This window comes from Neofelis nebulosa, chromosome X (genome assembly GCF_028018385.1).
Source record: "Neofelis nebulosa isolate mNeoNeb1 chromosome X, mNeoNeb1.pri, whole genome shotgun sequence".
NCBI classification, from domain to species: domain Eukaryota; kingdom Metazoa; phylum Chordata; class Mammalia; order Carnivora; family Felidae; genus Neofelis; species Neofelis nebulosa.
In genome coordinates this window covers 92595910-92610327 of record NC_080800.1, presented here as the reverse complement: position 1 = coordinate 92610327, position 14418 = coordinate 92595910, and the positions used below count along the sequence as shown (strand labels likewise).

Here is a 14418-nt window from a genome sequence, read left to right as displayed (position 1 = left end):
GAAGCAGAATAGGATTTGTGTCGTTGTTTGTTGTTGCTTGTTCCCCAGTCGGGGGAAAGATGCCTCAACCAAGTGTCGTTGGCACAGCTTGAGTGTTGCGGGGAGTGAAGGTTGACCCAATGCCACAGTGAATGAGAGGCATAAGTGGGGCAGAAGAGGGAAAGGAAAGTGGGAAGAGTATGGTAGATGCCAGCTGGTGCTAGACAAAATACGAAGGTCCGAGGCTCATGAGGGGAATAGTTAGACAGAAACCCACCACCACATCCCTCTTCCCTGCCCCCACCATCCTAGACCAAACCAGGGGATATGCCCTTCTGTGACTTCTTTTCCTGGAAAGTCCTGTGGACAGAAGTTAACACTGGTCCATCGGGCGGGGGGGGTGGGTGGTGGGGGGGGTACGGCATCTACACAGGGGGTAGGGAAAAATTTGGTACCAGATCTCGAAATAGTACTCCGAACAACGGGAGTGAAGGGACTGCCCTCCGGGTGTGGCATTCTGTGAGGGGACTGGAAAGCCTTGCCTTCTCAGCGCTGCCCAGAGCCAACTAATACCAAGCCTGATCTTTCAAATGGAAATGTTTATTTTCTGTACCCAGCACTTGAATTTCATGCACGAGCTTTATCGGGCCCGGGCCTCGCAGATCTTGTCTCAAAATGCCATTCACCAGTTTTCACCTTCTGTGCTGTTATCTTGGTGCCATCTGCAAGGAGGAAAACACTCTGGAGTCCGCTCTTTTCTTTGGTGTAAGCCTCATTTGTTTGCAGGCAGTCCTGCCTCAGGCATCATTTTGGAGCTGGGGCAGGTGGAATCTGAGTTGTTTGGTAACCCAGCCTTTCCCCCAGTCTCCCGCTGGAAGCCTGATATTTCTCTCCATAAAGTACCCCGAGCTGTGTTAAGAAGGGTGGTGGAAAACTGAGAAGGAGTGCGGAATGGTTGTAGGAGTCAGATTTAATTTGCAAATTGCTTAATAGGCCATGGGGTTTATTTATCTTATATAAATTATATGCAAATATCTCTGTGGCTGTTTTGTGTGCCATGAAGCTATACTGGTTACGGAAAGACTCTGGAGTCTAATTTCGTGTTTTCTTCCCGATTCGGGCTGATCTGGGGCAAGACCCTTTCTCTTTGAGGTTTTGTGTGTTGTTGGGTTTTTGTTGTTGTTGTTGTTGTTGTTGTTGTTGCATTTTACAGGATTTGCACTGGTGTCATAAAACACAACTCCGATCACGAATTTCTGTTCAAAAATCTGTCTTGGTCTCCCACTACGGGAGAAAGTCCAAATACGTGGCATTAAAGCCCTTTTATGATCTGACTCCAGTCTATCTTTGCAGCCAGATCTCATCAGCTTCCGTCCGTGTACCCCACCGTGTCCAGCCAAATGAGACTACTGGTCATTCTGGGAATGCATTCGCTCACTCAGAATAGAATACCCTTCCCCTCACCTCGGCTCATTGAAATCTGACCCAGCTTTCAGGATCTGACTGAAATGCCACCTCCTGCCTAAAATTGTTTGCCTCTCCCCTCACCCCAACCAGGAATACCTTTTCCTCTCCTGCTCTTTTGTGGCCCTTACTTCTACTGTTGTGAATAATGCGTCCTTCTCTATATTCTTGTTCTTGATTAGATTGAGAGCTCCTTGAAGGGAAACAATAATGTCCTCATTCATATTCACACACCCTACCGTATTTAAAAAAAATTTTTTTAACATTTATTTGTTGTAGAGAAACAGAGCGCGAGCAGGGGAGGGGCAGAGAGAAGGAGACACAGAATCCGAAGCAGGCTCCAGGCTCTGAGCTGCCAGCACAGAGCCTGATGCGGGGTTCGAACCCACGAACCATGAGTTCATGCCCTGAACCAAAGTCGGATGCTTAGCCGACTGAGCCACCCAGGCACCCCGCCCCCACCGTATTTGTTAAACGTTTATGTATTTGTGTGTGTGTGTGTGTGTGTGTGTGTGAGAGAGAGAGAGAGAGAGAGAGAGAGAGAGACGGAGAGGGAGAGAAGAGCGGGGGAGGGGCAGTAAGAGAGAGGGAGACAGAATCCAAAGCAGGCTCCAGGCTCTGAGCTGTCAGCACAGAGCCCGACGTGGGGCTTGAATTCACAAACCATGAGATCATGACCTGAGCCGAAGTCGGACGCTTAATCGACTGAGCCACCCAGGTACCCCTCCCCACCATAGTTTTAAGAGTTCTGTAAATATTTGGCCCTTGGTAAAAGTTTGTTAGATTGAACTGAACTACTGCATAAGGCTGAGGCTTAGAGTTTTTGGGCTTCACCTCTGCCCCTAACTCGATCTCAGAAAGGGCAGTTTTACTTTTCTGTCTGCTAAGATGGGAAGAGGTGTCCTTGTGAAGGCAGATATCTGGGCAAATTGAAACAAACATGGGAAAGCCCTTTGGAAACTCTGGAATAATGTTATCTATGTACCATATACATTATTAATAGTATTTTCAAAATTAAGAAGATTCTTATGCAGAAATGAAAATCATTTATAACTGTACTGATGAAATTTATTCTCTCCTACCACCTTCTCTGACGGCAGAAACAGTATTTGTTTCTAACCTGAGGGAGTCTCGTGACCCTGTGAATTAGTTGCTGAGCTGAAGGTTGATTTTAGCAATTCTTCTGGGAAACTTTTCTCATCTGACTGTGTTGTGCTGGCGTCGGGCCATCTGTAAAGCCCTGGGAGAAGCTGTTATTAAGGATTTGCATATATGTTTTCAGACCATCTTTCCCATTAAGCTCCTACCATCCCCACTATCTTTCCTCTTTTTTTTTTTTTTTTTCAGGTGGAGACAGAAATCCAGCGAGTCTCGGAGGCATATGAGAACCTTGTAAAGTCATCCTCCAAAAGAGAGGCCCTGGAGAAAGCCATGAGAAATAAGCTTGAGGGTGAAATTCGAAGAATGCACGACTTCAACAGGGATCTGAGAGGTGAGGGACTTCCTTCTGAAGCACTGGCCAAGGTAGTCAAGGGAAAGGCGGGGGAGTGTACCTTCAGGCTCTTAGGGCTTGACCACCCCGCTAGCATGGTCGCTAAGTTGCAGGGCATAGATAAGGCTAGGGTTCGGGAACTGCAATAGAACTTGGTCCCAAGTTTGCTTAATCGAAGTGGGATGAGGTGATGTCTGAATCACACAGTGTCCCTCCCGTGACTCCCGGATCCTCCTGGCCCTGCCCCCACAACGTGTGCTGCTTCTCTTCCCTTATGGGCTTTGCAGAAGCCTGTCTTGGGGCGGTGCAAGCTTGAAACAGTGACGTCCTCCACTGTTTCTAGGGCTCCCTGCTTGTGTTTCTACCTTAACCTTCATCACCATCAAAACTGATGGCCTGGGGGATGTTATCTTCCGTCTTTGGATTTAGATGACCTTATTGATCAAATGAGACAACTGAACTGGATGCTGCCCATGGTCCCCTTCTAGCTCTGATGTCACACGATTTTAAAGACTTTTTATGACGATTTTGGTGCTCTTTTTTCCTGGTGAATGAAAGATGTCATATATTCAGGGGTAGATTCCTTCATTCGCATCTAGAATTCCACACTTGGGTTTTGTCAGTGAGGAGTGAAAGTGTTCAGTACTCACCTCCTCCTTCCCTACCATGGCTTAGTTCTGTTTGGGGTTCCACATTTGCAAATCTGTGTGTGTGTCACCTATTCCTGAGTAACAAGAAGAAGCAGGCTTGTTTTGCCCAAGATCAGTATTTATTTTTTTATTTTTATTATCTTTTTTTATTTTGAGAGAGAGAGAGAGAGAGAGAGAGCAAGAGCACGAGTGGTGTCAGGGCAGCGAGAGAAGGAGAGAAAATTCCAAGTAGGCTCCACCCTCTCAGTGCAGAGCCCGACGCAGGGCTCAAACTCATGAACCTCGAGACCATAACCTGAGCTGAGATCAAGAGTCGGACGCTCAGCTGACTGAACCGCCCAGGCGCCCCCCTCAAGATCAGTAGTTAGCGGGCAGACACCATGTGCTTGGAAGTTCGTATATGAGGACCTGTTTGTTGATTGTCTTTGAATTCCACAGAGCGTCTCGAGACTGCCAACAAGCAGCTTGCGGAGAAGGAATATGAGGGGTCGGAGGATACTAGAAAAACCATCTCTCAGCTCTTTGCAAAAAGTAAGTCTGAAAGCTCCAGCAGCAGGTATGAATGTGTGGTTGGGAGCGAGATGTGTAAAAAGATCACACAGTTCTGTTATCCATCTAGAACAGCCAGAACAGAGTGAATGCCATCTAGGGATTCTTTTTCCTGTTGGGGCATAAAGTTGGGAGTGTTGTTCTTTTCCTTCTAGGCCAAGAAGGCTGCTTGCCACATTTAGTCACATCGACGTGGCTCCTTCTGGATTAAAGCAGAGAGGCCCCTTTGAAATCCCTGCTTTTGTCAAGGCTAGCTGCAAAGGACCTCAGTGAACATGGGGTCGCTTAATGTTGAAGGGATTTATTGTTGAGGGCTCCATGTGCTGGCTCTGGTAGAGATGGGATTAACATGCGGGATTGATGATTAGTGTTTGGAATACCTGATGTGCACCTGCGGCTCCCTTGGTTCGACACCCTGTATTAAATCATATCGTCACATATTGGCAGACTCCAAGGGCAGCTACAGGAGGACCCGCTGCTGTGGCCTGAACTAGTGACTCTGGTTGGAGAGTTGGAGGGGTGGGGGAGGGCAGAACTATGTCTTTCCTCATAATACTGTTTCCTTTGTCTGGAAATACTCCGGAGGACCGTGACAATGAACTAATCCTGTTCTTTATCGGTCCCTAATAGACTCCACCCAGCTAGACAATGCCTCATTCTTTCCAATTGCTACAATAAAACCAGCAATAAAAACTATGCAGTGGATTGAGTCCACAGGGGGAAACAGATGAACTACCCTCGCTTCTGCAGATGTCCATAATTGGTGTTCCCTACTCCCAGCCTCCCTCACTGGGGCTCCCAGCTAGAGTAGTGCATGGTGGGGACTTGTCAGGCCCCATCTCTGCTGGGCCTCCACATGACCCTTTTAAGTCGTTCCATGCGGCTTCTAGTCAGCTTTTACAAGTTTGTTTGATCTTCACTTACAATACCCCCCTCCCTTCCCGGGTTGCTCTGTCGTGCTCTGGCCTCAGAAGTGGGGCTTTTTTTTTCTTCCCCATTTCCCTGAGCCTCCTGTTCCTTTGTCAGTATGTCTTAGAGGGAAGAATGTAGTTTTTCTGGTGTCATCAGTACCTCGTGTAAATTGTTGTGAAGTTGCTTTTGCGGTGTCACCGTTACCCTGGAAGTTAGTTCGCTGGTGGAGAAGATGGCGGCCTCCCAGGACAAAACAAAACAAAAGAGAAAAGTGTATGGATTCTTGCCCTGGTATCTGCTGGTTCATATTCCTCCGTGTGTGTGTGTGTGGCGATGGTATTTCAGGTGTGCAACGAGCTCTGCTACTGGTTTATACAATGCGGGAGTTTAGTAGAAAAAAAAATTGTATTAACAATGCGGTGAGGGACTGTCGAATGGTTCTAGAAGGGAAAAATGGACTCCACTCAGCAAGCGGGGAAGAGGGCATGACTTACGGCCCTTTAGTTCTTTTCATCTTTGGACATCGACGGGGTGCTGCGTGGCTGGGGCTGTGGCAAGAGCCAAGAAGGTCCTCTTGAAAAGCCTCCCTGGGGGATGTGCTCCAGTTACACTAAAGAGACCCAACCAGCTCAACCCTAGGAGAAGGCAGTCTCATTAGAAAGAGTTTAGAACAGCCTGGCCTTAAGTATGGGCTCCAGTGTGTCCTCAATTACTAATTGTGAGACCTGGTACATGTTATTCAAGCCCTCCGAGTCTCGTTTTTTTGTGTTTTTTTCTTTCATATACAAAATGGAAAAGAGAATAATGCCTCCCTTGTATGGCTCTCCTGAGGATTAAGTTAGTACAATATTTTGGTGTGCAGTGAGTATTCAACAAATGTTCATTTCTTTCCGAGGTACCCCTCTATGGGTAGGTAAAGGGAGAGTGGGAGGGAACCCGGGGCTGCCCTATTAAAGTTTCTCTTAGAAACTTAAGTATCACGGTGTGCAGAGGAAGGGCACTCTAACCCCCAAGTGAGAATCAAAACTGTCCCTTTGCGTTTCTGGTATGAGGTTTGTCCCCGTTAAAACGTATCTACAAGGCAATCCTGGACTTATTTCAGTTGGAAAATAACGTTAGTGAGTAAAGGGTGGGATTTCAGGTTTTCTACGTTCTACGGAATACCAGTTTTAGATTGATTTGACATAGTGTCAGGAGGAGGTAACTGGGAAAATTTCGGGGGGCTCAGTTGCTCTACAAGACCACTTGAGGAAATACAATCGAAGACCCAAGCCTACCTGTTCTGTGTGTGTGTATTCTTTGCATAATACTTTTCATAAAACTTTTTTTTTTTTTTTTACATATGCATTCACCTTGCTTGTGTACTACAACCATTGTTAGGTGACTTTTCTGAGTTTCCATAACAAGTTAGCAGTAGAGCCAATGATAGGGTCCCAATCTTGGGTATCCTGGTGCATTGAGCTGTGTGTTAGAGGATATCTAGTAATGGGTATGATTGTCAGTTTTGCTCAGGTAAGCTTTTGAGCTAGCTCCAGAATGGCGGTATTGATAATTCATGTCTTGATAGATAAGGAAAGCCAGAGGGAGAAGGAGAAGCTGGAGGCCGAGCTGGCCACTGCCCGTTCTACCAATGAGGACCAACGACGACACATTGAAATCCGAGACCAGGCCCTGAGCAACGCCCAGGCCAAGGTGGTCAAGCTGGAGGAAGAGGTATGTGCGGTTTCCTTACGGTAGCATATGAGTCCCAGAGAGGGGGCGAGCTGGGAAATCAGGGGCACTGGGGACTCCCCATTTTTGTGAACTGGCACCGATGCTGTCCCCCAACCGGAAGGTACCAGATATTTTAAAGTACTCCAAGGATCTTAAAATCAAAATGGTCCTTGTCTCCCGATATTCAGTGGGAAGTTGGTCCACTGGGGTTAAAAAAAAAAAAAAAAAAAAAAAGAAGAAGAACCTTGATGGCTATGGCTCTCGTCCTAGGATTTATTTTGCAGATTGGTTCTGAAATAGAAGCAATCTTGAAGGGGTCTAAGACAGGATGGGACCCAGGGAAAATTTACAGTTTATGGCAGGCCAGGAACTGTGCCCTGGGCCTTACTGGCTATGTGACAGGGAGAAAGTGTCAGTTATTTGTGTGCAAGGATGGGGTCTTTCCTTGACAAATACAAGGGCCCCCCAAATCCTAAGCATATGATAAATGTGCATCTGATTAGTCTTGATGTGGATGTTACTCGATTGCAACACTGAACTGTGTTCATGTGAAATGGAGGGAATATTGCTGCTGGACTGTCATTAATTAATCGTGGGTGTCCATTGTCATTGTATTGACGCTTCAGTGTTTTGTACTTCAGGGAATGGGTATGTTCCAACAAAAATGGATGCCAAAGTGTAACTTGGTGAAGAAAATTTCACATCTCACTATTCTAAAACTTGAATGTTTTTTTAAAAACAAATTTTTTTAATGTTTATTTTTGAGACAGAGAGACAGAGTGTGAGTGGGAGAGGGGGAGAGAGGTGGGGGGGGGAGATGCAGAATCTGAAGCAGGCTCCAGGCTCCGAGCTGTCAGCACAGAGCCCGACGCGGGGCTCAAACCCAGGAGCAGCGAGATCATGACCTGGGCCGAAGTCAGATGCTCAACCGACTGAGCCACCCAGGCGCCCCTAAAATTTGAATTTTTTTAAGACAAAAAATAGCCTCCATTGTAACAAATTGGAAGCTTTATAAACCTGAGACCAAAAAAAAAAGTGTTTCATGACCAAGCCCTCAGCCTTGTGGCTTTGGTATGTGAAGTGTCTTTCCTACCTTCATTCATGACCTGCCTCCTCTCCCTCGGGAAGAATGGTTCTAGTTCCCAGAGATCTCCTGACTCACAGATATCTTTTGCTTTTTGGGGATGGGGATTAAAGTGCTTGTTGGGATTGGGTTGTGGATTCATACATTTCCAGTAGGTAATATTGCCTGACCTATGATGTCCTTGACCTGACTTGCTTAATCATTAAACTACAGGTTGTATAAAATCTGGCTAGCGTCCTGCTTCATCCGTGGTCTGCGTCAACTGTTGAGTTGCTTTATTGAACATGAGGAATATTCGTATATGTCTGGTGTCCAGACCTCAGGAGCACACTGTTTAACCTTTTGCTACTTCTCGTACATTCTTTCCCTTCCCCCTCTTGTGAAGAAATCGCAGAATCAATTACAGGACAAGGATAAGACTGTATTATTTTAGAGAAGGGACGAGAGACTGGCCGAGAAGTAGCTTGTTGGGTAGAGCCAGGAATAAAACTGGAATCTCATGACTCCCCAGCCCATGAATTCCCTAGCCCTTGCTGCTTGTCTCCCGATCTGAATCATCCTTTGGTTCCATTCCCGAGGAGAAAATGTGGGCGCTTCTTGTTCAGATTTAGTAACCCCTGCATCTTTTCATTAAAAAAAAAACCGCTCCACCCGTTGGGCCCCTCTTTTTCAACAAGAGGCTTGTCCAGACTGCTTAGAGATTGGGGTATATACACAGTCTTGCTGCCCCTCCAGGAAGGGTGCCCATCCAGTAGGAGGTAAATGGGACAAAGACTCTGCAACTCTCTCGGTTTGCTGTGTCCTAGGGCTCAGTGGTAACTGGTTGTTAATCATGAAAATAATATACATCTAAGGAGAGGATGTTAATTTGTAGTTCCCACTGGGCAGCCCTCACTGAAACAGTTGCCTGAAATATATTTCTGGCTTCAGACTTCTGAGGCTTTTCTGGGCATTCGTTCCAGAGATTTGTAGTCGTTTTCCAGGGCCCTGCCCCCAAAACACGTAGATTTACAATTTAAAAAAGAAGTTCGCAAACTTAGGCTAGGGTTGAATCATGGCATCTAGCGGCCAGATATGTCAAATGAACTCATCAATTATTGTCAATTTTTTAGCCCTCATCCAACTTGGGCTTTCGCTCAGAGGCTAGTGGTTGGGAAATTCTGAGTTGCTCTTGCTACAGGAGGTGGAACATTTGATGGGGGAGAGCGGGCTGGGAGCCTTCTACCCAGTAGAATCACAAGGGCAGAGGCCATGTAATATCTTCCAGACTCTTTTTCTCAAGAAAAAATCCACTGATTCGTGTTTTCTTTTCTGTTTTAGCAGCCTATCAGAGCTCGCTTTGCTCTTAGGTGGTGTTTGTCTTGTCTCCTCTATAATATTCAAAGGAAACATTCCTTTTCCTTATTCTCAAATACAGGAATTGATCATTGAAGTTTGGCTTTTCTGCTGGCACTCAACCCCCACTAAGCTCGTTCTACCTGGCCTCAAATTTTTTAAGTACGGGACATTAGGGAAGGGGGCCCTGGAACGAATCGAGTAAGGAATCTTCACTGTTCACAAAATCAGTGAACATCTCTAAATCAAGAAATGGTATTCATGAATAGAAAATGTATTCCTCTATCTGTTGGAGATGGCTTATGTATAGTCCTTTTGGAAGGCAGAGGAATATGTCAGACATTTGCCTATGTCTTGTATAAACAGAGAATTAAGTTATGGCTCACAAATGGCACCCCGAATTTTTCCTAGAAGTTCTTCCAGGGGAAATATTTGTAGTCTGCTTAGCAAAGGAGAATTAGGGAAATTTTCCCAAATTAAGTCATTTGTCTAGGGAGTATTTTCTTAGCCTGCTAAGTGTCAGGGCAGGTCAGTACATATATCAAGTTGTTATGTTGTACACCTGAAACTAATATAATGTTATATGTCAAATATATCTCAATTAAAACAAAGACTGCCAGGGAAAGATTATGGCTACGTTAACGGTCCAAGGACCCTTGCATGCATTTAATGTCTTTCTCGGTACAAAGTCTTCATGTAGATGCTTTTCTCGAAATTCATTTCATTTTTCTAATCCCATGAAGACTCTTGCCCGTGATACTGTGCATCCACTGTGCTCTCTAAGCTCTATACAGAAATGTGCCTCAGGCGTACAGAGAACTGTCTCCCGCCGTCACAACTTCCGTCCCCTTCCACACTCAGCAGAGATTCTCTGATGGACCCCGTTCTGTTGACGTTAGGGAAAGTATCTTGCTGGCAAGGGGCTAGCACTTTTACTAAAGAACAGACCTGTTTGGGGTTTTGTTGTTTGCTTTTTGTTTTCTGGGGTTTTTTGTTTGTTTGTTTGTTTGTTTGTTTGGCGAGTCACTATGATCCAGGTCTTGCCACCAATCTGCAGCCTATGCAGCAAGCAGCAGCCAAGGTAAATGGTGCCTTTCCATCCTTGCCCTTATCTTTCGGGACACGTAGGTCCTGTTGAAGTGAAGGCTCATTAAACTCCCAAGTCAAAAGAACTCTGTGTCCCACAGCAACCATGGCATTCTCCCATTCAGAGAGATCTCCCCCACCCCCACCAATTCGACCTCACTGGAGAGTTTCGACAGATGCCTGGCATATCCACTCACAAGGCTCAAGGCAGCCCAGGCTTCTGGCTGGCTACTGTCTTATGATGACCCAGAGCCGAGCCACTGCTTGGGTAATTGTTTCAGGGATGGTGGGAAAAAGGCCCCGGCGAGATCAAAGAGGGAAGATGCTGCGGGTGGGCCGCTTACTGAGAAGAGTGCACTGGAAGGGACAGAGCGGAATGTGGGAGGGCTGGCAAAAAAACAAAAAACAAAAAACAAAAGAAGAAAACAACACAAAAAAAGCCCAACAACAACAACCACCAGTGAGCCTTGTTTTTTGGCCCGAGGCTAGAATGACGGCCACAGAGATTCAGGGAAAGGGGGCCCAAGTGTTAACCTTGGCTCAACTACGACGGCTGGTGATGCCTTAGACATCGCAGCGATAACTCTTGGTGGCAGCGCGTTTTCCAGTGTCCTTTTGCCACTGCGCTCGGTTCTTCAGAACGAAATTCATATTGTTTCCCTCCATTTTCCACTATTAGTCTCTATGGCTGATAGTTTCTCTTATGTCTGGCTACCTTGCCACTTGTTTGATTTGTCATTTTGGTTGGAGAGATGGACAGCTTTGTGCCATCCTCACAGTACCGTGACTGGTCTCCTTTCCCGGGATTAGAGGAAGCCGTGCTAGGCATCGACATTTATGTCCCATCCCAAATAATCGTGAAACAAACAGGGTTTTGTTGCTGTAGGTAAAACTCATGTAATAGTTATGCTGGATTATAAAGTCTGGATGGAAGATCTGAGTACGTTATCTAGCCAGGAATCTTCCAGGGTGTTCTGCTGATGAATTATTGGCTCATTTGAAGGGCATTTCATCTAAGAATGGCCTTTCCTAGATTTAAGGCCGCATATTTTATTGAGGTAGGTGTTGCTGCACGCAGTATGTGAAGAAATTATGTCCCCGCCCCAAATAGAGACGGAGTGACCTCCCAGAGCTTGCTTACTCTCAGTTTTTTTTCCTGTGGTTTTACCTTTTTAAATTCCCAAAGTAGAAGCCTTGTGTAATTCCTTTAGTCTCCTTAACAGAATGAACTCCGTTCTCTTGGTAGCAAGTTTCTAGAGGTGGTTTCAACAGACAGAGGCAGCTTGCTAATACCAGGGTAGTATTACCAGATTGCTTCAGAGGGAACTCTTACTTGGAGCCCGGGGCTCCTGAGTAAGGCTGAATCAAATCAAACAGAAAGCACTAACGGCTCACGGAGCAACAGATAACTAGTTGTGTGCAGAGGAGACGAGGAAAGAAAGTACAGTTTATTTCTGTGTTTGTTTAAATGTTTGTTCACTTATTTCTTTTGAGAAGGAGAGCCAGGGAGGGAGAGAGAATCCCAAGCAGGCTGCTCTGTGCTGTGAGATCGTGACCTGAGCTGAAATAAGACTCAGACGCTCAACCGAGTGAGCCACTCAGGCACCCCCTTATTTTTTTTTTTTAAGTTTACCTATATATTTTAAGAGAGAATGAGAGTGCATGCACACGAACCGGGGAAGGGCAGAGAGAGAGGGAGAGGGAATCCCAGGCGGGCTTTGCACTGTCAGCACAGAGCCCGACGTGGGGCTCGAACCCTTGAACTGTGAGATCATGATCTGAGCCAAAATCTAGAGTCAGATGCTTCACCGACTGAGCCACCCGGGTGCCCCAGAAAGTATCTTTCCATTGTGACATTTGTGACACAGTGAGTGGAGTTGTGGGCAATGGAAGGGAAGATGAAAATGAGACATAGTGAAGGATGTTTTCTATGGCACTGGACTTAGTTCTGTATTATTTGTTTCAGTGTCTTTTAGGCAATGAAGTGTGTGTATATGATGATGTTCAGCCAGCCAGTAATAATATCCCACCCCCTCTACCTATCCATCTGTGTATTTTTATTACTTAGTACGATCTTACTTTTTAAGTTTTTTTAAGTGTTTATTTTTGAGAGAGAGAGAAACACACACAGCACAAGCAGGGGAGGGGCAGACAGAGAGAGAGGAAGACACAGAATCCGAAGCAGGCTCCAGGCTCCGAGCTGTCAGCACAGAGCCCGATGTGGGGCTCGAACCCACGAACCTCTAGATCATGACCTGGGCCGAAGTCGGACGCTTAACCAGCTGAACCTCCCGGGCGCCCAAGAGTTTACTTGTTAAGACTGGTTTTGGGTTCCCCCCAAAATAGAAGGGGAAGGTACAGAAATTTCCCATATACTCCCTGCCCCCACACCCGCATAGCCTCCGCCATTATCAACATCCCCCACCGAGAGGCAAAATTCGTTATAGTAGATGAACCTTACATTCACACATCATTGCTCCAAAGTCCCTAGTTTATATTAGGGTTCACTCATGGTGTTGTACATTCTGTGGGTTTGGATAAATGTATAAGGACAGGTGTCTGTCATTATGGTATGTCATTATGGTATCATATAGATTATTTTCACTTCCTATGTACTTTTTTAACTTTTTGAAAACATTTCCAAACGTATTATTATATCTCCCACTATGAACCTTGCAAGTTTTGTCTGCTTTCAACAGATTAGGACATTGAAGTGCAGGCAGATTATACAGTTAGTGATAAATCTAAGACAAAATCCAGATCCCTTAATTCTAAAATATCCTACCCTATGCTGTGTCCACCAGTGCATACATGGAAAAGGTTAATCATTAAATGACTTCCTTGCAAATGGCCGAGATCAATGGGTAGCTTTAGGGGCCCCAGGAGTAGTTTTGTATATAGCCATCCTTAAAAAAATACATTTGAAAGACGTCCACAGTTGTTGGAAGGAGGGAAAAGATGCCATCACGTGGTATTCATTTGCAGGGATCAGATTTTCCTGAGTCAGAAGGAGGTTAAGAGATCTGCCAAATGCTTGGGAATGGGTTCAAATTATTGCAGAAGTGCAATGGAAAAATATGATTGATTGAGCTCAAGAGTATCTGCCCTATTCTTCGCTGGATTGCCTTTCTGCCATTCATCCCACTTTGGTTCCCCTTTAAAAAATTCTCTTAATCGGAATGACGTGACACCCTTAACTTGACTTGCCAAACGAAGTAGATACATTAATGAATGTACGTGTTTATTTTTTATATGTTTGTAGTGTTACAGCTGAGCTATGCTATGCTCATTTTTACTCTTCTGTTCGACAGCTATTTCATATGAGCTGGTCACCAAGAGGGCCGTGAAAACATGAACTCAAACTAGAAACTCAGAGGGATGCAAAGGAAAAAAGAAAGGCCCTGCCCTAATGGGGCTTATGGGATGTTGCTCTCTAATGGGGCAGGGACGTTGTCTTGGTTTTCGTTGCGTCACTGCTCCTCTCAGATGTAGAATAGGGCCTGACACATGATAAGCATTCAGTAAGAATCTGTTGAATGAACGAATGAACAAACGAACAAATCCACACATGAATAAAATCTTACACAATGACTGATACTACTAGAGTACACATTATGAGAGACTTCGAGAAAAGCAACAATCAGGGTCAGGTCAGATGATTCGAATGACAGATTATTCTGTGACTAAAGAGAGCATGATAATATTAAAGTGTGAATATAAGCAGTTGTTGAAGGTGCGGCATGAATGAGATCTCCTCAACATTATTGACATTGGGGGCCAGATAATTCTTCATTGGTAGGAGTAGAGGAGGCTGTCTTGTGCATTGCAGGATGTTCTATCCACAGGAAGCCAGGAGCAACCCAGTCCGAGCTGTAACAACCACAAATGTCTCCACGCATTGCTGAATGACCCCTTAGGGGAAAAATCGCCCCCAGTTAAGAACCACTGGTATAGGAGCAAAAGAATAAACACCCATACATTAGACCTTTGTGGTAGCAGGTAGGGATGGAGTTGGAAGGGAAGGGGAGTCTAAAATATCAAGACACAAATTAAGAGTGATTTAAGGAACAACATTAGGTGAATATAGAATTATAGAAAGCAAGGGAAAGGGAGCTCTGACAAGTTTTTGAAAACTGGCTTTTGGAAAGAAAACT

The 14418-nt window shown here is 45.4% G+C and overlaps 1 protein-coding gene across 3 annotated transcripts in view; it reads left to right on the top strand.

Annotated features, from left to right (window-relative positions):
• AMOT (angiomotin) overlaps positions 1–14418 on the top strand; it is a 62897-nt gene that overhangs the window by 26434 nt on the left and 22045 nt on the right. For all 3 annotated transcript variants that reach the window (XM_058712371.1, XM_058712369.1, XM_058712370.1), the window contains 3 exons: positions 2791–2935; positions 4024–4116; positions 6614–6759. In XM_058712371.1, coding sequence (XP_058568354.1) covers positions 2791–2935; positions 4024–4116; positions 6614–6759 — 384 coding nt within the window. The remainder of the gene's footprint in view (positions 1–2790; positions 2936–4023; positions 4117–6613; positions 6760–14418) is intronic.